This window comes from Dromiciops gliroides, chromosome 3 (assembly GCF_019393635.1).
Source record: "Dromiciops gliroides isolate mDroGli1 chromosome 3, mDroGli1.pri, whole genome shotgun sequence".
NCBI lineage: Eukaryota > Metazoa > Chordata > Mammalia > Microbiotheria > Microbiotheriidae > Dromiciops > Dromiciops gliroides.
Window position 1 is genome coordinate 170311097 of NC_057863.1, and position 27175 is coordinate 170338271.

Below are 27175 nucleotides of genomic sequence, written 5' to 3' on the forward strand. Positions count from 1 at the left end.
CTCCGGAGGAGGTGGCGGCGGTGGCGGCTGCGGACCGGGGCGAGGAGGCGGAGGAGGAGGAGGAGGATGAAGAACGACGGAAGAAGCGGCGGTCCGGGCTGTTGCGTGCTTCCCGGTTTAATGTTTCTTGCTGTCTGCGCGGCCGAGGAGCGTATCTGAGTAAGTGAGGTTCCCGGGGGAGGGCTGGGGGCCAGGGTCGGCTGCGCTCTCCTCCAGGCGAACCCCGGGCGGCTGCGGCCCCCGGGGGGAAATGACTTGCAACAGGTGCCGGGACCGGGAGCAGCGGGGGCCGGAACGGACGCCCCGAAAGAAGTCCGTGTCCCTGGGCTCGCTGGACTGAAGCAGTATCCCTGCTTTACTTTCCTTTTCTTCCCGGATCGGAGCCGGCCGAGAGGCGACCTTAAAGTGAAATAAGCGCTCGCTTCCGCCCCCGCGGCCGGGAGGAAAGGGTTCTGTTTCTTGGGCGCATTTGGCTGGAGCCGTGGGTGGCTGCAATGAGAACCTTGGTTACCGCCGATGTGTGTCTTACGGGGCAGGAGTGTCTGCCTGTCACCCCAGGGGCGGCTCTTCATCCTGTAACCTAGTAGCTGAAAAGCCATTTTTGGAAAACAAGGGGACTTGTTACCCTGACGCGCATTTGATGCTTGGAACTTGTAACCAAGCATCCCTAGCCGGCGCACTCCGGTGCCAAAAACTTAAATGCTCCTTGTGTTGAATTGCACCAACTAGATTGACAAGTCGGTACCCTAAAAGTCCTCCTTCCTCCCCGAAAACACTGAGGCAGGGGAAAAAACGAATAGCTACACAGCTTTTTGGCATGGTATAAATGATGTTTCCTTAAAATCTAAGTGGACCAGGTGGAGACGGTAATTTTGAGTGATGTAAAAATAAAATGCATCAAATATTTTAAAAGGAAAACATCAATTTTCATAAGTAAAAATAATTTTGAGAAAGTTCAGGGGTGACTTTTAAGTCTTCCGAATAAACCTTACTACAGCATAGCATCTTGATATTTGTTTCATATCTCATTCAAGGAGATTTTATTACTGAGGTAGTGGTAAGAAGGACCCTGTGTCATTCAGGCATGGTTGTGTGTGGAAAAACTGCTGGAAGCTGTGGATACAAACAAAAGTAAAAAAGTAACAAAAACAAAAAACAAACCTGTCCCTGCTCTTTAACAGCTCACATTCTAGAGTTCATATTCTAATGGAGGAAACAACATTCGAACGACTATATAGGTCTCCCAAATATTTAAGAGGTAAATGGAGGTTATCTCAGAGTAAAGACACTAGCCGTAGGAGGAAAGGTCTCTTAAAGAAGGTAGGATTTGAACTGAGTATGAGGGAAAAGAAACCAGACAAGGTAGTTTGATATGCTTCTTGAGGATAGTGTTCTGCTTAGATCTAGCCTAAAAGCCAAAGAGCATCGATTCTCAAATTGAGAGAGCTGGGTTGAAGTTAACCTCCAACTTACTCTGCCTAACTTCAAGTCACTTAACACCATCCTTCTACCCCCACCCCCAAACTCAGTTTCCTTAACTGTAAAAATGAAAGCGTTGGAGGAATGGCTCCTGATGTTCTTTTGGCTATAATGATGTTCAGCTTTCATGAATTGGTTTCATTAGGAATACTGGAGATTAGGAGTTCTAAACCTTCTTTTGGATGTCATGGACTCCTTTGGCAGTCTGCTGAAATCCTTGGATCCCTTTTCCAAATAATATTGAGAAATGCATAAAATAAGATACATAAAATTATGAAGGAAACTAATTATATTTAAATAGTTAAAAAGCATTATCTCTGCCCAATACAAACTAGCAGTCAGTATGGACTGTCACTCGAACGTGTGTGTATGTTTTGTTTTTTCCTTCTTGATCCCCTCTTATCTAATAGTTCCTTCTCTTCCTCTTCTTTTATTTTTGCCATTTTAAATGTATTTCCTAAAAATCTGTCCTGGGTTGCACCCTGCCCCCCTTTTTTTCTGTCCTTTTACTCTTTCTTTGGCAAATTCATTCATTTAGATAGATTCAGTTACCTTTACACAAATGATTCTAAATATCTCTATCCCTAAACTCTTAACTGAATATAAAACCTGCATTTCCAACTGCTCACTAGATATTTAATAACTATCATTTATCTAGCACCTGAAGTTTTGTGAAATACACATACAACAAATACATATGTTATCTCATTTGATTCTCACAACAACCCTGGAAGGTAGGTGCTATTTGTTATCCCCATTTTAAAGGTGAGGAAACTCAGACTGGCAAAGGTTATGACTTGACTAGGGTCACACAGCTAAGTAAATGTATGAGGTTGGATTTCATGTAGAGGACCTGAGATTCAAAAACCGTGTCTCCCTTCCCTTCCCTTCCACTGACATTTGTGTCAGTGGCACTAATTAGTCAATCAGAGACCTAGCATTGTAAACTAGCAGGCTCCTATTATGTTTCAGGCATTATGCTAAATATTAGAGAGACAAAGAAAGGCAAAAAAATAGCCCTTGCTGTCAAGGAAAAGACATTCTTATAGGGGAGAAAACATGCAAACAACTGGATATAAGCAAAATATATGCATGATACATTGCAAAGATTTCTTGCAGAAGTTCAGATTTTAACTGAGACTTGAGTGAAACCAAGAGACCCTAGGAGGTAGAGATGACGAGGGAGGGAATTCCAGGCATGGAAGATAACCAGTGAAAATGCCAGAGTTCCTTGTGTGCATGGAACAGCAAGGAGACAAGTGTCATTGGATTGAAGAATATTTGGAGAGGAGTAAGATGTAAGAAGATTGGAAAGGTAGGAAGGAGCCAGGTTATGATGTGCCCAAGGAAAGGATTTTATATTTATTCTAGAGGTGATAACCACTAGAGATTTGAATAGGGAAGTGACATAGTCAGACTTTTGCTTCAGGAAAATTAATTTGACAGCTTAGTGGACAATCGATTGTAGTGGGAGAGGCAGGGAGATCAACCAGCAAGTTAGTGGAACAGTTCAGGCCTGAGGTGATAAGAACCTGCACTATTATGGTCATTGTATCAGAGACATGTTATGTAGAAATGATAGGAATTAACAACTCATTGGAAATGGGAAATAAATGAGAGTGAGAAGTCAAGGATGACACCCAGGTTGTGAGCCTGTATGATTGGGAGGATGGTGGTACCCTAGACAGTAATTAGAAAGACAGGAAGAAAGGAGGGCTGGGGGTGGGGAGTGTGTGTGTGTGTGTGAGAGAGAGAGAGAGAGAGAGAGAGAGAGAGAGAGAGAGAGAGAGAGAGAGAGAGAGAGAGAGAGAGAGAGAGTGAGTTTAAAATATCTAAAAGGAATCTGAAGATTCCAGACTCCAGGTCAGGACAGAAGGTAGGGCTGGACAAGTAGATCTGAGAGGTATCTGAGATAATAATTGAAACCATGGAAGCTTATGAGATCACCAAGTGAACAACTATAGAGGAAGAAGAGAATTAGGTTTAGGACAGAGCCTTAGAGACCCCCACTCTTATCCAGTGTGATGTGGATGAAGTTCCAGCAATGGAGAAAGCAATGGAGCCATCATACAAGTAAGGGGAAAATCAGGAGAAAGTAGTGTAATGAAAACCTAGACAGAACAGACTATCCAAGTGAAGAGGATGATTGACAATGTCACAGGCTGCAGAGGTTGGGAAGAGGTAGTCTGAGAAAAGCCCATTAGATTTAACACAAGATATTGGTAACTGCAGACATCGATTTCAGTTAAATGATGTTACTGGAAGTCAAACTGTAAAGAGTTTTTTTTTTAATTCCTTTTTTGTTTGTTTTTTGCAGGGCAGTGAGGGTTAAGTGACTTGGGGGGGGGGGCGCGCATAGCTAGTGTCAAGTGTCTGAGACTGGATTTGAACTCAGGTCTTCCTGAATCCAGGGCTGGTGCTTTATCTATTGCACCACCTAGCTGCCCCCCTGTAAAGAGTTTTAAGAAGAGAGTGAGAGTTTTCATTGTATACAGTGTTCTACCACATTTGAAATAGTATTTTCATAAAATTCAGCAAACATTTAAAAAATATGTGTTATGATCTAGGCTCCATGCTAGGTATTAAGGATACAGAGCCAAAAATATGAAAAAATTCTTGCTGTTAAAGAGTGTACTTTCTCCTTGGGGTTACATATACACAGATGTAAAGAAATTTCAGCAATGAGAGAGCACTAGCAATTGGGGAAATTCATGAAAAGCTAAACTTTGCTATAAGTAAGCTAGGGAAGTCTGTGGAGTGAAAATGAGAAGGCATTATATTACAGACATGAGGAGATACAACCTGTCCAAAGGGAACAGACATGGAGAGAAGGTGGAGTTACTTCACCAGTAGGCTATTTTAGCTGAGATATAGAGTCCATAGCGTTTGTGAGGAGTAATGTAAAATAAATCAAGGCAAGTTGAGGGTATCTAGATTCTGGAGGGCTTTAAAAAATTCGAGCTGAGCAGTTGATATTTTTTCCTAAAGGCAAAAGGGAACTACTAAAAATTTAAGTTCTAGTTTATATGCTGCCTTCTCCATGAATATTTCACTGTTGTTTTTTTTCTTATCTCCCCCAAACCCCCTTATTAGTCAGTAGTGATACATTCTCCTGAGAATCTCTTAGTTTTCACTTTGTCTCTTCCTTATGCAATTATGATGTCTCATTTCATAATATAATAATTGGTGAATGTTAGATCATGACCTTCATGAAAACAGGAAAGATTGGGTTGGGGGGGGTGGGGGTGGTGGGGAGATGGGAGGCTGGAGGGCTTAAAAGAAAATTTTAAAACACTTTGCTCCTAAGGAATTTACATTTTAATTGAAGTTATCTGATCTTCTAATTTTTTTTTTTAACAGACAGATTATGGTTGTTTTCTTCCAGGACATCATCTTGGGTTTAGGGCTAGATTTATTCAAACACAAAGCTAAGACCATTAAAATGATATAAACTAAATAAACTTAAGTATAATCCTTGTGTAGTTTGTTAGTGATGGTTTATTCAGGTGTTGTTAGATTCTACACCTTTAATTTGCAAAAGAGAAAATACCTCATATTTATACCAGTCATTTCTAAGGCCTTCTGAAATGATTCAATTATGCTATAACTATGTATAATAAACAGTAGTTTTGTGATAGTTACGTATACATGTATTCATACATATATAACTCGTGTATATACATACATGTACAGTGTGTGTATACATGTCTTCTGTGTATGTGACTATATAGATATTTGGTAACGTGAAAGAAATAGACATTTCTATAGCACCTGCTATGTTCCAGGCAATGTGCTTGATGCTTTAATGGCATAACTAAAAGTGGTACTTACTATGCTACAGGCACTGTGCTAAGCACTTAATAAATATAATCTCATTTGATCCTCAACAACCCTGTGAGACAGGTACTGATATTATCTTCATTTTACAATTGAGGAAACTGAGAGAAATAGAGGATAAATTCTTTGCCCAGGATCATACAGCTTAATAGCTCTGAGTATCTGATGCTGGATTTGAAACCTGGTCTTCCCAGTTTCCAACCCAGCACTCTATCCATTGTGCCACCAGCTAGCTGACTGTATGTGTTTTGACCCAGAGATTTTATTACAATGAGGAAAGAGGTGGTATGTATACATTATATATGTATGCGTATACATATACATAGTAGTTATATATGCATGTTTATACTAATTCACCATTCAGCTGAATTTATGAAGACACCTAAGAGTTTACAAGGGGCAGCTAGTGGATAAAGTACAGGCCTCAAATTTTGCCTCAGTAGCTATGTGACCTTGGGCAGTCACTTAACTCGGTTTGCCTCAGTTTCCTCATCTGTAACATGAGCTGGGAAATGAGCAAACCACTCCAGGATCTTTGCCAAGAACACCCCAAATGGGGTCAGACCGAAAATAACTGAACAAGGAAAAAGTGTTTATGACATACATACACAAAGCATTTATTTGAACACAGTGGTTTTTCCCTCACCCCTTTTCTGGACCTACCTAGGATATCTTTGGATCATAGATAAAGAGTTGGAATGGATGTGTAGGCCAGTCATGTTATTTTATAGATAACAAAACTGAGACCTAGTGAGGTGAAATAATCTGTACAAGGTGTTACAGCTAGGATTTGAAAAGAGATCCTCTGACTTCCAATCCAGTGCACTTTCCACTTAAGCATACCACCTCTTTAAGGTGTCTTCGAGTTGTGTTAGCTACACAGTATCTGGCCCCAGATACAGTTTTTCTTTTTTCTTTCTCTGCCTCTTCAGTGGTGATCTCAATCAGTAAGCAGTTATTAAGAACCTACCAAGTGCCAGACACTTTGCTACATGCTGGAGACACAAAGTGAAAAAGAAGACAGGATCTTATAAGCAACTCTCTCATTTTACATATGAGGAAACTGAGGCCCCAAAAGGTTGTTACGGTTCACACAGCTAGGAGGTATTGGGGGCAGAATTTGAACCCAGGTATTACTGACTCCAGAGTCCACTGTCTATTATGCCAGGTTGTCCTGAAGGAGCTTACATTCCGTGGAAGAATGAAAGGATGTGAAGACATGGACATATATCAATGTATACAAAGTAAATTTGTTGAAGAGGTTTGTGTGAAATCCTTCAGGAGGCAAGGTGGTATGGAGAAAAGAGCACTGAAGGGGGAGGCAGTGCTCTAAGGATGGACCTCTGTTTCAGTCCTTCTACCACTCTACCTGTTCGAACTTTTGGCAAGTCTCTAAACCTCCCTAGGTCTCACTTTCTTCATTTGTAAAATAAGAGGATTGGATTAGATGACTTCTAAGGTCCCTTCCATCACTAGATCCACTTCTGTCATCCAGAAGGTGAGGATTCAACTAAGTCTCATACAGTGTTGCATGTTCCAGGGATGGGGAAGAGTCAGTGTATGGAAAGGGAATGGGAAATGATATCATGTATGATAGTGAAAATTAAGGCTTTACTGACTGGACTATAGTTTTTGAAGGGGAATCATGCATTCATGCATATATAAGGCTGAAAAGGTATGTTAAAGTCAGGTTGTAAAGGAATTTCAGTGCAAGTCAAAGGAGGTTTATTTGCTTTCAGAGAGTGACTGAATGGGAAGAAAATCGCTTTGACAGGTGTGTGAAGGTTGGATTGAAATGGTGAGAGACTGGAGGTATGAAGAACAGTATATTTCATTAGTCTAATCTAGTGGTGTTGAGAGCCTGAGGGTGGAGAGAAGGGGACAGTTGTGAAATCAGTGCTCTGGAGCTGGAAAGAGATTTGGCAACTGACTGGATGGATGAGCTAAGGGATAGAAAGGAGGCAAGTATGACTGAGATTGTGCACTTAGCTGACTGGAAAGAGGAGTGGTGCCATTAACAGTAATAAGGAATTTTGAAGGAGAGGTGTATTTTGAAGTAAAGATGATGAGTTCTGAAAGGTGTTCTTTTCCCTTATCTGATTCTCTTCTCCATCTCCACTTAACACACAGTTGAATTCAGTGCTGAGGATATTGTTTTTTCAGTTACCTTGTCTTTTGTCCTCAGTCTTGCCTAATTTCCTGAGGTAAACCATTTTTTCCTAAACTCCTTCAGTATCCAGAAATTCTCTTCAGAGTCTGTTTCTAACCTCTCCCTTTTGTAACTAAATACTCTTTTTCTCAAGAGAGACAACATGGAACTGTAGTGCAGTGGTGTCAAACTGAAATAGAAATGGTGGCCATTAATTTGTACATAGGGTCCCTGTGGGCCACATATAAGTTTTAAAATGTGATGTTCCCTACGTTTTATTTTTATTGATTTGGGGGCTACATACACAAGGCTATGTGTTTGACATCTCTGCTGTAGTGCATAGAGAGTGAACCTCAGAGCCACAAAACCAAGGTTCAAGCCTCACTTCTGGCACATATTGGCTATGTGACCCTAGGCATGTCACTTAACCTCTCTAGAAATCTCTCTTGACATCAAGTTGCAGCAAATGGACTATCTTGTATTGGTGAAGGAGTTTCCTTGTCCCAGATTTGCCTTGTTGTTGGTCAGTCATTCAGTTGTTGTCCCAATTCTTTGTGACCCTGTGGACCATACTGTTCATGGAAATATTTTTGGCAATGATACTGGAGTGGTTTGCCATTTCCTTCTCCAGTTCATTTTACAGATGAGCAAACTGAGCCAAACAGGATTAAATAACCTGCTCAGTCACACCTAGTAAATAAGTGTCTGAGGCCGGATTTGAACTCTGGTCTTCCTGAGTTTCTTTCTTCTAGACCCAACACTCTATCCACTCAGGCACCTAAAAAATGTCACCAACAACCTTATATAATAATGATAGTTTGTGAACTATTATTAGCACTTGGCATTGTTTTCCAGTCGTGTCTGACTCTTTGGGATCCCCTGGACCATACAGTCCATTTTGATTTTTTTTTTTGGCAGAGGTACTGGAGTGTTTTGTCATTTCCTTCTCCAGTGGATTAAGGCAGATAGAGTTAAAATGACTTGCCCATTGAGGGGGCATCTGGGTGGCACAGTGGATAGAACACTGGCCCTGGATTCAGGAGGACCTGAGTTCAAATCCAGCTTCAGACAATTGACACTTACTAGCTGTGTGACCCTGGGCAAGTCACTTAACCCACATTGCACACACCCCCCCCCCCAAAAAAAAATGACTTGCCCAGGGTCACACAGCTAGTAAGTCTCTGAAGCCAAGTTTGAACTCTGGTCTTTCTGACTCCAGCCCTAACTCTCTATCCACTAAACCCCCTTGATCAGTGAAATCACAGATCTAGTACCTATCCCTTTTCTCAAGCACCAGTATATTCTAATACACATTTAGAAATTCTATTTTTATTACATTTTATTCTTTTTAATTGTTACTATTTTAATAATACTCTTTTCATTAGAAACTTGAAGTTTTTCATCTGCATTACTGGTTAAATAGACTTTTATAGCTTTGTCTAGGAACCTAAGCCATGTTTAATAACATTGTGTCTACAGGAAATTGTTCTGTATTCTATAAAACTGATTTAAAGCAAACTCTTTACACAACCCATTTGTAAGTCTTGGAGCCATTAAGGATTAGGATTCTTAAGAAAATACTTTAACTACAACATTAAAGTTTTTCACTCTTTTTCATCCTTGTTGCCCTAGTTTTGGCTATAAGAATGTTTATTTTTCAGCAAGCACTTATTAAGTACATATCTTAAAGGCTCTATTCTAGTCATTGGTTTTGGGAGGGAGTAAAAACCAAAAAATTTTTTTAAAACACTGACTTCAAGGAACTTAGATTCAATCAATTTTTATTTAAATATGATTTTTCAGATTAGTTTATGATGACTTCTTCCATGATAACATGCTATCCTCTTTGGGTTTAGGATCTAATACTCAAGTATAGGGTGCTTAGACTATGTGTGTGTGTGTGTGTGTGTGTGTGTGTGTGTGTGTACACACATATATACACATACATATATATACACATATATACTTATATATTTGGGGGGTGGTCACTTGAGGGTTAAGTGACTTGCCCAAGGCCACACAGCTGGTGTCAAGTGTCTGAGGCCACATTTGAACTCAGGTCCTCCTGAATCCAGGGCTAGTGCTTTATCCACCGCGCCACCTAGCTGCTCTAACTCAGTATAAATTAAAAGCATTCTCAAATCTTGTTCAGAAAGGTTTACTATTGTAGAAATGTTCTTGGATAGTGTGTAATTTAAGATTCTAAATGTGGATTCTAATGTGTTCCCCCAGTTTGGGGGAAACTGACTAAAAATCACTGATAAAATGAGTTTAGGTTTTTAAGGGTTTATTGGAAAATAGAAAGAAAAAGATTGAGAACAGAATTCTAACAGCCTGGCATTCCTATCCTCAAATCTCCTGTGAAGTCCTCTGCCACCACCACCATCAAGTCCGGAAGCCAAAAAAGGCCAGCGCTCCCTGCGCAGGCTCCCTTTCCTCCTTCCTGTCTCCTCCCAGACCATAGGAGGCTCCTCCAGTTGATTGGCTGGTAGACTTGATAGACAGCACCCATGAGCAAACGTCATTTCCTGACACCAAGGAAAAGCCACAATGCCTCTGAGGCATTTTCCTCATGGTGGAGCTCTCCACAGCAAGTCTCCAGTAGGCGGCGTCATTCCAATCATTACAATAGCAAGTTGCCATTTAACTTATTAATAGCCAGTGACTGTTCATTCACCTCACATGAGTATTTAATTTATATTTTTTTCTTGATTGTCTTATGTGAAATTAATAGAAAAATAGATAATAGATAAAAGTCTAAACTCTTGCTAAAGCTTATAATTTATTGGCGACCATTCATTAGAAATTTTAGACAGTATAGCTAGAATTTTACCCCCTTACAGTCTCCAACTTTTTGATGAAGCACATCTGTGTCTCCATTTCAGATGTCCAGATGGCATGGTTTCTCAAATTTTCAATCCTTGGCTCAAAAAAAATAGGGATGTTGGGAGCATGTTGAATCTCAATCTTAATTTAACTGAAGTGAGATAGGAGAGAGAAGCATCTGGAACTGTGATTGAATAGTGGTGCTCTCTCACCACCCTCACTGTAATCTGGATACCTATGCTTATTTACAGCTATAAACATAATCTTGAATTAATTTTCCAAGGGGAAATATGACATTATGGGAAGTTACTAAGAATAACATAAATTATAAATATAAAGAAATGTTATTGAAGTGTGGAATCAAAAAATACATTTTTTACCTGTTAATGTGGTATACATTCATTCTATTTATTAAGAGCACTGCCTTTATTGATTATTGATTATTGCCTGATTGAGTTTCCTAATTGTTGTGTTGCAATAGTTTGTTCATTATTGCAGATATTTATATTTCATATGGATTGATAGTTTTTAAAGCAGTCCATTAGACTTTTATCAACCATTCCTTTTTATTGCTTTTTATTTATTTTATCAACACCCTTGCGTTGAGGCATTTGATACCAGTGAATATTAGTAACAAAAATGTATCAGTCCCCTAAGTAATATTTCTGTTAATTTTTTCATCAATTTTATTTTTATCAATTTCCAGTAATCTATAGTAGTATAGACTGTATTATTCATTAGTTATAAAGATATATTTTATTAGTAGTTGTTTGTATTATTGTAGATAACATTAAGATGGACATCTTAACTGGCTTGCTGTACATTTTTTTTTTGCTGTAAATTTTTATAAGTTAAATAAAGTTTGAGGTTACATAGGTATAAAATGTTTTAAATTTTTCCTTTCAATCAGTATATATTGCCATTAGAGAGGTGGGTAAGACTTGAACCACTAGGTGGCATCAGAAGGCTTAGTTGGGTTAGGTGAGTTATTTCTCTGAGTCCTGGCCCCAAGCCTTTGCATAGTCTGTCATTCCTTTCCTATACTTCTTTTACATTAGTGAGTAGTCGCCTTCAGAGCTCAGCTGAGATACTACCTTCAACATGAAGCCTTTTCGGATTTCTCCCTTCTCCCTACATCTCTCTTTATAATTATTTTATATATAATTATATGTGTTTATATTGTCCATCCCAGTAAAATGTAAGCTTCATGAGGACAGAGATGGTTTTATTAGGTTCTCTGTGTCCCTAGTATCTCATTTCAGGGGCTTAATGAGTGCTTGATTTTCTTCATCTATAAAATGAAGATTGTTTTTGCTCTACTTCAAAAGTTGTTATAAATATCAACTGGTATAATACATACATATGTACATACATACACATACATATTTATATATGACTGTGGATGTGTGTGTGTGTGTGTATACACACACACACACACACACACACACACCCATACATATATTCTCTCCTTCCTCATCTCCTCCTGGTTTTAGTGGCTTCCTTCAAATTCCAGCTAAAGTCACCCCACCTTCTACAAGAATCCTTTCCCTATCTCCCTTATGCTGGTACAGTACCTTCCTTCTGTTGTATATCTCCAATTTATTCAATATATATCTTGTTTGTAGTTGTTTCCTCATGTTGTGCTCCCTGCCCCCATCCCCACCCCCCCCCCAATTAGACTGTGAGCTCCTTGGGAACAGACTGGGACTTTTGTGTTTCTTTGTATCCCCTCCACTTAACATAGTGTCTCTTACATAATTGGGTGCTTAATAAATGCTTGTTGAGTTGACTTGAAATTTGGCCACTTTGTTTTGAAATACATTGTTGACATTGGCAAAGCCATTGAGTCAATTAGAGAAAGAAGAAAGATTATTTTATATAATGAGAAAAATTAGCTTAAGTCCCTGTTTGTCTGAAAAGATGATTTTCCACATGTATAGAAGTATGTATGTGTGTGTGTTCTCTCTCTCTCCCTCTTTCTCCTTTTAAGGAAATGAAGAGAAGTATACTAATTATTGGAATGAACAGAATATTTAGCTGATCATATCCATCTTTTGGGGAAGGTAGGGGATAGATTTAAATTCTAGTTATACTTCCTTTTTTAAAGTTTCATATATAATTGTCTCATGATTAACATGAATTAACATGAAATCAGTATTCTTAGGTGGAAACAAAAAGTAAAAGTTTGGAAATAAAAGTTGCCATGTTCTCCCCCCCCCCCCAATCTTCTGTGTTAGAGAAAGTGAATCCTTACTACAGACATGGGATTCTTGTTCCTGAAATATGGGGCTCAGGTTGACCATACCCCAAAGATTCTGGGGTTAGCTGTGTGAGTTCCCAGATGCCAGAGAATTCCAAATAGTATTTTTGGAATTCTTCCCTGGTTATTCTGCTGAAGTGACATAAAACACATGGAACTGAGACTGGCTAGATGTTGGTCTATGATGAAGACTTGTCCAATTTTGGGCGTGAAGACAAATCCAAATTTGACCATTTCTCTGCGATGATGAAGAGCATGGCGGGGCGATAAGGATGCAGATTTACCAGAACAGATGATGATTCACCAGACAGTGATGATGAAAAGATGCCAAATCTGGAGTAAAGAAAAAAGTGTCTTCTTCAGGGCTTGGGGAAAGAAGGATAATTTCATTGTAAAATTTTCATAATAGAGAGAATTACTGCTCTAAAGGAAGATACTGTATTTGCCTCCTTTAATCCATTTTCCATCTTTTTTAAAAGGGTTGGTTCACCAAAGGTTGATGGGTACTGTTATATGGATCAGTTTTAAGTCAGCTGAGGCAATAACCTTTATTCATGAACATTTTTCAGACTTCCAAGAAGCATTTGAGGTATAGACAATGAACACAGTTATTGCAGTTTAAAAAAAAAGTTTACCGAATCTCTTTAGTACTTCATAACACAGAGACTGGGAAAACATAGCTTGTTTTAAGAAGTTTCCCCCTAATTCAGCAGGGTAGACTAGAGAGAATTTTAAATTTTAGTACAGATTTGAGTACAGAGAATCAAACTGCTTGTGCAAGTTTTACTGACAACTTGAGCTGATGATATTGCCGTACCTCTGGAGTGTCTCCGGGATTGTTCCATTAATGTTTTCTTTAAATTTTTTTCACTTCATATTGTATTTAAATGATCACTAGTGTTTCAAATGTATCCTAGCTAAAAATAGTGAAGCCCAAATTTATTCACTTTTTTTTTTGTTTGTTTTTGGTTTTGGTGAGGCAGTGGGGATTAAGTGACTTACACAGGGTCACACAGATAGTAAGAGTTAAGTGTCTGAGGCTGGATTTGAACTCAGGTCCTCCTGAATCCAGGGCCAGTGCTCTTTCCACTGCACCACCTAGCTGCCCCATGAAGCCCAAATTTAAATGGTTATGAAGCCTGTGCATTTGGTATTGTTTCACCTTTAAGGTTTTATATCTAAGTATGGAAGAGGAAGAATAGCTATACATTATTTCTTGTCATTCTCTACATTTAGAGCAAATTTGTATTTCCAGTGTCAATATGGAAAACAAGTGGAAAAAATGTATAATCCACTATTGGATTTTTTTTTTTTTTGGCTCAACATAAGGCTAAAAAAAACCAAAAACAAAAACCTTTCTATTTGTGTTCAGAACAGTGGAATTTTTTTTTAATGTCTGCATTCTTTCTAATAAACACTTGGAAACTTTTAAAAAAAATGACTTTAATTAATAAACCAGGATCACACTAGCCCTACCTTCACCTTATGTGGCTCTCTCCCATAGCTCTGGACATTCTTTAGGAGGTTGTGCTTCTGGGATTCATTTAGAAAGTTCTCTTAAGAGTCATTTAAATCTTACAAGATACCCTTCAGCTTTCTGACTAAATGTTCATTCTTCCCCCCAAGAGGTATTGTGGTAATAATAGAATGAGAACTGTTAGGAAAGTTAGAAAACCTAGGTTCAATTATGACTTTTCTGGTAGTTGTGTGACCATGGGTAAGTTGCCTTGCCTCTTCTAAACTTCCATTTTCTTATCTGTATATTAGAAATCATGCTACATCAACAGTCTACATTCATGGATTTTTTATGAGGAAAGAAGGACTTTTTGAATGTTGGTTTTTATATATTGGTGTGCTTTTACTTAATCATTGCGGGATTTTACTTAATAGCAATGGACAAGTAATTGTTCTCCTAATTGAGTTGAGAATTCAATTTTCAGGAACTGTTTACTGTATTTTCAGAGGTAAAAATTGTTTTACATTAATGGCAATATTCTGAATGGCCATTACTCAGGAAACTAAAGCCCTCAAATAACTGTAATCTCTCAATTCAGAATTCAAACACAAAAGAAGTTTAGAGAATCTTTGGCTAGAATACTTTCTCTAAAGAGGTGCCTGTCTTAAAACAAAAGAAAAAAGCCTAAGAAGCATGTTAGAAAGACTTTTTAGAGGCTATCAACACATTTGGTAGCAAAATAAGGGTGGGTAACTACAGTTAAATCTTCATTGACATCGATTAAATGGTTTTCAGAAGGTAAATGAAATCTTGATTATGAGTGCAGATTAATTACCAAACTCCAATTTAGCTTTCCATTTACCAAACACTAGCCTTTGATATCATTGTTCTTCCCCTTACACTTTCCATTGTGTGCAGTATACTAGGAGAATTAGAAATAAATCTTTGGACCAAGGAGGCAATGAAATTAGGATTTATAAGTCAATAGAAAACATACAGAAATGAAAAACAAATTAGACAGTGCATATGAGAAGTACAAATGAAGTGTGTTGAAATCAGATGAAGGAAAGAAAGATCCTTCAAACTGGTGGAATCTGGAGGCTTTATGGAAAAAGCGGTATTTAAGTAGGGACTTGAGGAGTAGGGAAGAGATCAGGTGACAGTGAAATCTGGGAAGTGAAAGTCTAAATTAACGGTAGACAGTGTTTGGGGTATGGTGACTGGTTTATTTTAACTAGAATAAAACTGCTATGCATTTGTAGTATAAGGAAAGATAGGGGAGCAGCTAGGTGGTGCAGTGGATAGAGCACCAGCCCTGGATTCAGGAGTACCTGAGTTCAAATGCGGCCTCAGACACTTAACACTTATTAGCTGTGTGACCCCGGGCAAGTCACTTAACCCCAACTGCCCTGCAAAAAAAAAAAAAAAAGAAAAGAAAAAAAGAAAAGAGAGGTTGAAAAGTTGATTATACAGTTTTGAATGTTGAAAATGTAGACTTTTTTTTAGTGAAAAGGCAGCCGGAAGCCATTGAATATTTTTAGCAGTTATGTGATATAATCAGAACTGTGTATTAGCAAAATCAATCTGGCTGTAGATAGGTTGTATTGGATACTAGGAGTATGGTCAGGAGGCTATTGAAAGTTTGGATAAGTGATATTGAAGGCCTAAATATTGGTGATAGCAGTGGAAATGGAGTTGGGTTAGGGTTAGGGTTAGTGCAGAGTAGGATATTTGTTCATAAAAGGAAAGGAAGGAGTCACAGATGACTGAGATTATGAGTATTAGGCAGGAAAGAGAATGATTAGCCTTTGACAAATGGAAACCAGGAAGTGGAACAGATTTCAGAGAAATGATTTCATGTTGAGACATGTTGAATGGACTCGAGGTATTAATGGAAGATCAAAGTGGAGAAAGTAGGCAATAGTAATTATGATTCTAATGACTTGGAGAAAGGTTACAGGAAAGGGGATGTGGATTGGTGAGTTATGTATTGCCTTATATTTTTAGCTACCTTTTCACGTGCATATGTTTTGTCTCCTAAACTAAATTGTAAATATCTTGACACCAGAGACTGTCTTTATACTTCCTTGTATCACAGAGCACCTAGCACAGTGTTTTTTTCTGTAGTTAAGTGTTGGCACATGCTTGTAATCTCAGCTAGTAGTAGGGAGGCAGAGATTGGCAGGTCTCTTGAGCTCGGGAGTTCTGATCTGCAATGGGCAACGCCTACATTTGGTGTTAGTATAATGAGTGCCAAGGAAGGAAAGGTGGTGAGAGGAGACCAGGTTGCCCCCTCCTCATGTTGGAATTTACCCCACCAGATAGGTCATTGAGCAGATCAAAGCTCCCTCGTGCCAGTCAGTAATTGAATCAGTCCTGTGAGTAGCCCCTACACTTCCAGCCTGGGTTAGTTGGAGAAGACCCAGTTTGTAATAATAATAATAATAATAGTAATAATAATAATAACAATAACAGCAACTACGATGATGATAACAACAACAATCACCACAACCTGTCACTTCTCAGACTGAGGCTGAATATCCTCATTAGGAGGAACAGCCTAGGACTGAGATTTGGGAGACCTAAGAAGCATAGATAGCTCTGTACTGACTTACTGTGTGATCTTGTGCAAGTCACATCACCTGTGGAAGTTTCTTCTGTAAAGTGGTGATAATACTTATTTCTTCAAAAGGTTGTGAGGAACATGATACAAACAAAACACTTTGTGGGTTATGAAGTACTATATAAATGTAAACTCATATTTCTTTCCCCAAATTTCTGCTTCCTCCCTTGTTTCAGAGGAATATAGTGGGGGTGGAGGCAGGTTGAAGGACTGACAAAGCAGACATAATAGTTATATATTGGGAAGGAAAGGGAATGGGGGGGTGAAAGAAGGGAGGGCTGATTTGGGGAGGGGGCAGTCAGAAGCAAAAGACTTTTTTTTTTTTTTTTAAGCGAGGCAGTTGGGGTTAAGTGACTTGCCCAGGGTCACACAGCTAGTAAGTGTTAAGTGTCTGAGGTTGGATTTGAACTCAGGCACTCCTGACTCCAGGGCCGGTGCTCTGTCCACTGCGCCATCTAGCTGCCCCAGAAGCAAAACACTTTTGAGGAGGGAAAGGGTAAAAGAAAATAGAGTAAATATCATGGTGAGCGAATAGGATAGAGGGAAACAGCAATAGTAACTGGGAAAAAATTTGAAGCAGAGGCAAGAGCAATGTAAGATGAGAATGATGATACTTTGCTGGGCTATTGTGAAGAAAATTCTTTCTCAGGTATAAGGTACTATATAAATGTTAGCTATTATTGTTGTAATAATCAACCTTATGGATGTTCTGTAAGGAAATCTCTCTTTAAAATACTATATGAATGTAGTTTACTATTTAAAAAAAGATGAGCAGGATGCTATCAGAAAAACTTGGAAAGATTTGCATGAGCTGATGAAAAGTGAAATGTACTGTATACACAATAACAGCAATATTGTAAGATGTTCTGCTGTAAATGACTTATTTTCAGCAATGCAGTGATCTAAGACAACTCTGAAGGACTTATGAAAAATGCAGTCCATCTACAGAGAAAGAACTGATGGTATCTGAATACATATGAAAGTATATTTTTTGTTTTTGTTGTTAGTTCCTTTTTCTAAAGTTATTTTGTCTGCTATGTTTTGCATGACTGCACATGTATAACTTATATTGAATTGCTTGAGTTCTTAAGGGGAAGGATAGGGAGGAAGAAAGAGAATTTGGAACGCAGTTTTAAAAATCGATGTTACAATTTGTTTTTACATGTAAGGTGGGGAAAATTCTAAGTAAATAGCTAAAAAAAATTTTTTAAATAGTTATATATTTAGCCTTTGACTTTGTTTCCAGAAGTGTCTAGTCTTATTTTCCATCACTGTTTGAAAACACCTAGGGAGGGCTCAGCTCAATTCTCTTAGGACCTCATGATTATTTCCAGTAGGATTTATTCAGATCAATACAATTCATATAATTGCCCCTGTTCATGTTCTGAATTGGCTTCACTGTTCAAGGAGCTTCTTTCCCTGTGAATCATAACAAAAACAGTAGAATTTTGATGTTAGGTTTTCAAATTAGCAGTTATTTGAAATTCAGTACTGTTTCTCAATTGTCTATTTCCTTTAGTTACCTTGTAAAACATATTATATCTTCTAAACCTAATCTGATTATTCTTTTGTCCTCTTTTTAATGTTTATTTATCATTGTAAAATATATCAAAATTTTTATTATTAAATATATCACTTCTTTTCCAATTTGTACCAGAGTAATTTTAGAGTAAAGGAATGATTTATTGTTTCTTTATAAATTGAATATACCAATAGAGATTTTTTGCTTGTGCTTTTTAAAAAGAAATTACCTTAAAACAGTTACACATTACAGTGAGGTTTAAATTCTAAAAATGACAATAGCAGATAGCCTTCTCTAATTATTATTAGCAATGATTACTGAAGGATTTATTTTTTAAGTTTCTGGACTGAAACTTTTTAGTATAATGTTATTTAGTATTCCTTTTTCATTTAAGTGTAACCTGACTTTGTCACAAGTATGCAGTTTCCTAAACTTGATTTAATATTTTCTAATATCCATTTCTTCTGTTAAATTGTCTATAATCTGGTTGAACAGATTTGCTAACTGTAATAAAGCATACTACAGCTTGGTGGCAGTATTGGTTCCTGGGATGTAGAGAAAGGCCTAATACATTTTTAATGTATAACTCAATTTTGGAAAAGAAGCTTTATAAAAGTAAACAATTTAAGAATGAGAACTACTATAAATGTTTGATTATCAATACCACAGTGAAAAACGTCTAAATTATGCTTTATTTTTAAAGCATTCTTTAAGCCCTCATATTTATCACTTCTAATATACTTATGTTCATATACATTATTACTCTTTAGGTCATAAAATCTGTTCTTATATTTTTAGCCTATCAAATTAGCATGTAAGGCTAAGTAGTTATTAACCAACAAAGAGAATGTGGAGAGAATAGAACATTGGACTTGGAGTCAAGAAGACCTATGTTTCTGGACAAGTCAGTTAACCTCTCTAAAACTCAGTTTCCTCATCTGTAAAATAAAGGTGTACTAAATGACCTTGAAAATCTCTTCCTGCTCTAAATTTATAATTCTGTTATACTAAATGAGGAAATTAAAAATACTGGTGGTAGTGTCTAAAAATGAATAATAGTAGCACAAGATTGTAGCCTTTTTCTGCTCTCAAGTAGAATGTTGCAGTATGAAGGTAAGTTAAGATTTCAGTGTATTTTTAAAATACCATATTTACATTTTAATATGTTGGTGAGCCTTAAGGAATCATGCTATATACTCTTTTTGCAGGGAATGAGGGTTAAGTGACTTGCCCAGGTCACACAACTATTAAGTGTCAATTGTCTGAGGCCAGATTTGAACTCAGGTCCTCCTGAATCTAGGGCCGTTGCATTATCCACTGCCCCTGTATATACTCTTAATATCTTTCTGTCTATATTGGTTTATTTCACATTTTTAGTAGTTCTTTCCCAGTAATTTTATTCTATTTTCTGTGTTATCTTAAATTTGTTGTTGTTTTCAGTCTTTCTCACATGATTTCTACATATGTATTTTTGGCATGATAAGTAATGTGAAACTTTAAAAAATGAAAAATAACTATAAAATCATAAGGCATTGAATTTTCTGCCTTTGAAGAAGAAAACTTATTCAATTTGCCAGTTTTTTCAGTTTATCACTTTTTAGCTCATTTGCAAGGGGAAATTTTTTTTTCAAATACTAAGAAATAATTGGTTTTGAAGGCCTCTTAAAAAAGATTTTTTTGAACTAAGTCATTATGCCTTAAGGAAAGAAGAATTTTTTTTCATTTTTTTATAGATTTTTTCCTAGTTTTTTAATGATAATTTTTCTTATATAAAAATTATTCATATCATCAGTTCATATGTGTTCTTAATAGGAAAGCAGTGCTCCTTTTAGCCATGGCTACCACTATAAAAGTTAACCTGGCTTCATAAATTGGTACATTTCAGAAATGTGAGTTAGGTGGGTTATAGATATGTGTTGTGTGGGCTAGAGTAGTCAAGTTTCAGTCTGAGAATTGATCAAGTAAAGGGGATGATTGAAAGCTGCAAAAAGTAGATTATTTTAGGAACCAATTTATTATAACAAGATCTCACTTTTAAAAAATAGAGTTCTATTGGTTTTAGTATCTTTTTTTTACTCTACTGTACACTAATTCTTTTAAGTGATCCCTGAGATGAACTTTGACTAAACTGTTCCCTGAATATATTTTGTGTAACTATATTAGAAAGCGTCTTAATCTGATATTCTAATTATTTAAATGTAACTTTTAAGAAGTAAGTTCTTAGTTGTAAAATCTCTACAAAATGCCTCCTTTTCCTATGTTGTTGTTTTTTTTGGGGGGGGGGTGAGGGGTGTTTAATACCTGTCCACATGCATTAACCTAAAACCTATTGTCACATATTATAAAAAAGATGATTGGAGGTGTTTTTTTTTTTTAATTTAGTAAATGAAATGCTTTGTTGAATTTTTGGTTATGTATATATATCTTTCTTTCTTTTTTTTAGGATACATATGGAATAATAGTTCAAGGCGACCTACAATGGAAAAGTCATGGATGTTGTGGACCTTTGTTGAAAGATGGCTGTTGGCCTTAGCTTCATGGTCTTGGGCTCTCTGCCGTATTTCTCTTTTACCTTTAATAGTGACTTTCCATCTGTATGGAGGCATCACCTTACTTGTGTTGATATTTGTGTCGATAGCAGGTATTCTATATAAATTCCAGGATGTGTTGCTTTATTTTCCAGAACAGCCATCATCATCACGCCTTTATGTCCCTATGCCTACTGGCATTCCACATGAAAACATTTTCATCAGAACCAAAGACGGAGTGCTTCTCAATCTTATTTTGCTGAGATACACTGGAGATGATTCAACATACTCCCCAACTATCATTTATTTTCATGGGAATGCAGGCAATATTGGTCACAGGCTCCCAAATGCTTTGCTTATGCTGGTTAACCTGAAAGTTAACCTTTTACTAGTTGATTATAGAGGTTATGGAAAAAGTGAAGGTGAAGCAAGTGAAGAAGGACTCTACTTAGATTCTGAAGCTGTATTGGATTATGTGATGACCAGACCTGATCTCGATAAAACAAAAATTTTTCTTTTTGGCCGTTCCCTGGGGGGAGCAGTGGCTATTCACTTAGCTTCTGAAAATTCCCATAGGATTTCAGCCATCATGGTAGAGAACACGTTTCTAAGCATACCACATATGGCCACTACTTTATTTTCTTTTTTTCCAATGAGATATCTTCCTTTGTGGTGCTACAAAAATAAATTCCTGTCCTACAGAAAAATATCTCAGTGCAGAATGCCTTCTCTTTTCATCTCTGGGCTGTCAGACCAGTTAATTCCACCAGTAATGATGAAGCAGCTTTATGAACTTTCCCCGTCTCGGACTAAGAGATTAGCAATTTTTCCTGATGGAACTCATAATGACACATGGCAGTGCCAGGGTTACTTCACCGCACTTGAACAGTTCATCAAAGAAGTTATAAAAAGTCACTCCCCTGAAGAAATGGCAAAGACTTCATCTAATGTAACAATTATATAATATTCTTTTTCTGATTAATGCACTGTATCTTGATTTGTGTGAAGTGATAAAGAATGTTAATTTTTAAATGTGTATTATGTCTGTACTTGCCTAAAGAGTAAAATTAAACTTTGAAAGGTCTTTAATACTTCTCTGTGATGATCCAGATAGTTTTTACATTTGAAGAACTGTCATTGTTGGAATAGTTTCATACATTTTCATCAAACCTTTCAATATGGATAGGTATCCATATTTTATGCCAGTATAATGGAGACTATTCAAAAGTTCCTGGTTACAGCAGTGGTAATAATCTATAATCAATGCTATTCTTATACTTTGGGGGGAAGGGAGGGAGATGGGAAGAAAAAATGGAGATATCAAGACATTTTTCCGTATTCTTCACTTTAGGAAATATTGGGACAATCATGGTTAGCAGACTATGTTCTATAACAGCATATTTCACTTCAAGAATTAGTACAAAATGCATGACAGTATTTTATTCCCTGAATTATGCAATTCACCATTTTTAATGTAAATAGCACCAGTAGTATACTAGTGTATACTATCATCTGGGTTAGATCTATTTTTATGTAAACATTTTATTACATGTTTGTCAAAAGGATAAACCATAAGGCCTATGTGCAGGGTGCCATTGACTTAGCTTCTGTGAGTGCTGAGATCTTTTTCCCCCTTTAGTAATAAGTAGAAAAATGTAATCATAGTATTTCTGTTGCGTACAACCAAACCCCTTGGCATGCAAAAATAGATATTTAGCATTTTACTGCAGCTTCGGTTGGTTGTGTTTATCTAAATTTTTAAACATTTATAGTCATTTTGGTGGCAAAGAGAATTTTAGCTGTTGTAAATACTAACAGTCTGTAGCTAGACATACTAATAGCAGCCATAACAAAGATTTGAACTTTTTAGAGAACTAACTTTGAAAGTATTTCTCATTCTGTGATTGTATATGTTCTATAGAAGAGTTAAACTTTAACCCTTATTTGAATCTTAAGGTCCCAATAATCCATGTAAACCCCAAGCCAAAGCCAGGATGTCAGCTCAGTGGATTTGCCAAAAAAGAAAAAAAAGGAAAAAAAAAAAGAGAAAAGATCATATTCTTTGGTTTCCTCCTTCGTCTGCTATTAAAAGGAACAGTGTCTACATCAAATGGTAGATTTTATAGGAAGTATTTATCCATGTAGAAGTGGAGGGCAGAGCATTTCCTGACTTTGCCATAAAGCATATTTTCACAAGTATTTTTTTTAAGGTTTCTAGGCTATACTATTTAGTAGGCTTAAATGGAAGTAGTATTTAGATATGTTTGCAGAAATATTTTCCCTTTGATTCTTGGAGTATTCCATAATGCTACCTTACCAAAAAATGTAGCAGATGAGCCATAGATACGGTAAGTTGTTTTCAATATTGTTTGACAGTTATATGTAAATGAGGTTTTTACATATGTACCAACTTTTCAATACAAATTTTTTTTAAAACATAGTTCTCATTAAGTTCATACCTTTTCAATTTGCATTCCTTGACTTAATAAAAGCAGCCATAGCGTAAAGATTCAGTAAATCAGTAATAATTTTGGCCTTATTTAAAACTTGTTCTATGAAGTTTGGACCAGAAATATTTTTCACAAATTACATTTTTATAATACAATCCACTTCAATATTAAAGATATAAAGTCAGTGAGAGTAATTTAGGAGTACTTTTTTCATATAACTGAACAATTGAGAAAAGTGCTCTTCTTATAAGAAAAGCTCCCTGGTTTTGGAAAGTGTCATAATCTATATGGATTAATTTTCCACCATAAAAACATAATGTCTTGTCCATGTGCTCCAATAAGTTTTATATTTTTAATATCATGCAAAGGAAAACATACATTTTCATCATGCTCTAACATTATTACATAATAACTTGATTCTAGAAAGTTATGAACAATTAGTAATGTCCACATTTACACACCAACACTTAATTGTAAACACTAGGAATTTGTGTTGAAACCAAACCTTTTTCTTCTATGCTAAATGTTTATCACACCCCACCTCCCCTCTTTTGGTTAAATCAAAAAAATTGCTAAAAGGCAATTTTTTAAGGGTGCTAGTGTATTATGCCCTCTGTCTTTTGGAGGAAAAGCAGATCTGACTTCTATAATGTATTGAGCAATTTGTATATGGGATTTGCTGTATCTTTCTTTGCTAGGTATTTGGGAAGGACTCTAGTCAGATGGTTGAGGGGGTGGGAAACAGTCTTTAATGGTACATCAGAGGTCTATGAAACCCATGGCAACCTGTTTTCAAACAGATTTCAAGTTGTGTGGCCAAAAGTGATCATCTGGTCATAACAAAATGAAAAAATTCAATTATTCTCTTTCAGACCATCTGTCAGAAATAATGGATATATATATATATATATATAATGGAAAGTGATCATCTGGTCATAACAAAATGAAAAAATTCAATTATTCTCTTTCAGACCATCTGTCAGAAATAATGGATATATATATATATATATATAATGGAAAGTGATCATCTGGTCATAACAAAATGAAAAAATTCAATTATTCTCTTTCAGACCATCTGTCAGAAATAATGGATATATATATATATATATAATGGATATATATATATATATATATATATATATATATATATATATATATATATATATATATATATATATATATATATATATATAATTTCTGATTCTATCATTCAATAGTTACCATAAGAATATTCCCTGATGAAACTTAAATTTAATAAGTAATTGTTGTTTATGGGAAAAACTTGCTTAAAATATAGCAAAACTCCATCTTTATGGGATCATGTCAGGATAAGGACATTTCATTAAAGAGTTATAAAAGAAACCGAATTTGGTATTGTACTTGGACAAAATACTTCAACAATGGAAGTTATATTACCCAATTGGAAATGGGAAACACACCCAGAAAGGGAAATCTAAATAGACTTCATCGTATAGGAAGGCAGTAATAAAATGAGTTTGCTAAGCAAGAAACTTGACCAGCATACAATAGAAGTTAATGCATTTAAAGCACTTTTGAAATACATAAAGGCACTAGTTTGATGCTGCCACACGCTGAGCAACAAGTAGTTTTGAAATTATGTTACATTACTGTTTCTTTTTTCTTTCTTTTTAAAAAGGGTCTGGGGATGGAACTTGGATTTTAACTTCTGGAGAAGCTTACCCTTGTTTTACAGTGGATATTTTGGTCACTTGATAATTCTAGATTTATATATTTTCCAGCTTTAATTTTATGCATCTCTCTGCTATTCACTAGTTCGTTTGCTGTGTTCTGGCTTGCTAGAAGTGGTATAGATTCATTTCATTTGGCTATTGTTTTATTTTAGTATTTACTTGTCAATACACTTGGTCAATAGCAGTAGAGGGAATAGATTTACTTTGTGGTTTACAAGATTTAAGGCCATAACAGTTTTTATGTAAATTTTTATCTTGTAAAATTTGCCAAACCAAGTGATATTTTGTTGTATTATTTTAAATTGCATTCCATTCCAGTTGGAAGTAAATTTGGGATAAGATCATAAGCATGTCTCTCAGAAATCACTTTTTCTTCTAGGTCATGAATGGAGACTACTAATAAGGATTCTACGACTCCCTCGTTATTTTTGGCATCATTTATGAAATTTTGAAAAAAATGCAAATAATGCTTTCAGATTATCCAGTTAAATTGAGCTATCTTCCTTCATATCACTCAGGTAAAGTTACAAAATGACATAGCACAAACATCTATTTCTAAATCTCCCAGTTGAAGGTAGTCAGTGAAATGCACTTCTGTTTGTTTATATATAATATATGCACATCAGCATCTCTTGGCTAATCAAAAGTGTCATACATTCATTCATATGGTGAAATTAATGCAAACTCATCTTCTCCATGAATCAATCCATCTTGGCCAAGTGACACAAATATACCTCCATTTATATTTCATATTTTTAGAACTATATATACTTTAAAATAGGACTATGAACAAGAGACACTTTATAAAAGTGCCATATATAAATACACATTTAACAGGGAAGAGTGGTATGTGGTGTTGAAAATGATTTATAATGCTAGCAGAATTCCAGTCAGTACAGTGTATACTGAAAATTAAATTCTCTACGTAAAATAAATTCAGGATGTAAAAAAAAATTGTATTCTGAATTCATAATGTAAGTCATATATTTTTTCATTTCCTTGCCATTCTTATTTGAATAGTGGTGTAATGCATTTTATAAATTAAATTCAAACATTGCAGTATATTTATGTGCTAACCATGGCAGTCTTAAACATTTACATTTTGATTTTTTACAATAAATTTATTTTAAAAAACACTTTCTATTTTTCTGTACTGACATATGCAATAAATTGATACATTAAAAGTTGGAGTAATGTCTAAAAAATCTGTAGTTGTTTGTTTTCATTTTCCTGCTAATGTATTTTAAATTCCATAGTAAGTTATGTCTTGAGTTAATGATAAAAATAAAATGTTCCAAGTTTATTAAAAAATTTTAGCATTCTGTTCTGGCGTTGTAATGTTTTAACCTAGAAGTTAGAGATTTTTTTCTAAGGTAAATTGCTTAATTATTTAATTTAGGCTAATATTTAAATTAGTGTGCATTCCCTGAACATTATTAACTGAGAGTAATAGGAGAAATCCTAGAAGCATTTCCAGTGTTTGAGAAAAATGAACCTGGGATTGAAATATTGTAAATGTGTTGACAAATTGACTAATAGCTTTAAAAAATATATTTCCTAAGAATTCCCTCTTGTTTAATTATGCTAATGAAAGGAATCATTAAACTTTTAAAAAGATGTACAATAATTTACCAACCTTTGGGGTCATATCCCTATACTCCGTAGGAGAGAGATTTGCTATGGATAGCCCAAATTAGTTACTGGGAAAAGGAAACCCTGAAAATGTTGGGCAGTAGAGTAGTCCCTAGACAGACACTACTTAGCCAGACTAGAATGCTTCCTATTACTTCCCTGCAGCTCATTTAGTGCCATACTTGAGATAACTTGGTCTTTCATTATCAGTGGGCAATTGATCCATCCCTACTATTTATCCTTTTTTATAGAGGACTTGCCCCAGAATTCTTAAAGTTGTGACAAACTCTTAACTTTCTGCAGGGTATTAGGATAGATTCTTGGAGGAATGTAGATAAAGAATTCTTGTACTCTAATTGTTTACAGTCAGGAAGGGCTCTATTAGACACGTACATAGAAAAAGGCATACAAAATGGCCTAATGGCAAATAAAAGAATGAATGGAGGAGAGGAGGTGGTATTCTGGGTATAGAAAACTGGAGCCAAACTCAGTAAGTTGAGTAAACCATGGGATGCATTTGTGTGCTTTGAAATAATCCATCTTGGGAGTTTGAAAAGTATGAAGTATGGGAAGTAGAATATTATGAAGTAAATATATGAAAGTAGGTTAGGGCCAGGTTTTTAAGAGCTTTGTCTCATTGAGTAATCTGTTGAGCACGTGTTCAAGATTTTAAAGTAGTGGAATGACATTAAAATGTTTGT

At 36.1% G+C, this 27175-nt stretch overlaps 1 protein-coding gene across 2 annotated transcripts; it reads left to right on the forward strand.

Moving 5' to 3' along the window:
- The first annotated feature begins 16 nt into the window (after positions 1 to 16).
- Positions 17 to 26047, forward strand: ABHD13 (abhydrolase domain containing 13). 2 transcript variants are annotated; one of them, XM_043994594.1, is made up of 3 exons: positions 17 to 159; positions 20596 to 21629; positions 25222 to 26047. In XM_043994594.1, exons 2-3 carry the CDS (start codon positions 20631 to 20633, stop codon positions 25240 to 25242), a joined length of 1020 nt encoding a protein of 339 aa, XP_043850529.1. In that variant the 5' UTR covers positions 17 to 159; positions 20596 to 20630; the 3' UTR covers positions 25243 to 26047. The 2 variants fall into 2 exon arrangements, with proteins under 2 accessions (XP_043850529.1, XP_043850530.1); XM_043994595.1 differs by lacking the exon at positions 25222 to 26047 and having other exon boundaries at positions 20596 to 21773.
- The last annotated feature ends 1128 nt before the right edge of the window (positions 26048 to 27175 follow it).

What these genes read in the sequence shown, in the direction of transcription:
- ABHD13 (XM_043994594.1), top strand. Translation starts at nt 20,631, where the DNA reads ATGGAAAAGTCATGGATGTTGTGGACCTTTGTTGAAAGATGGCTGTTG. An exon ending in TGGCAAAGACTTCATCTAAT is followed by an intron (nt 21,630 to 25,221) that starts GTAACAATTATA and finishes TTTTTCTTCTAG; the next exon opens with GTCATGAATGGAGACTACTA.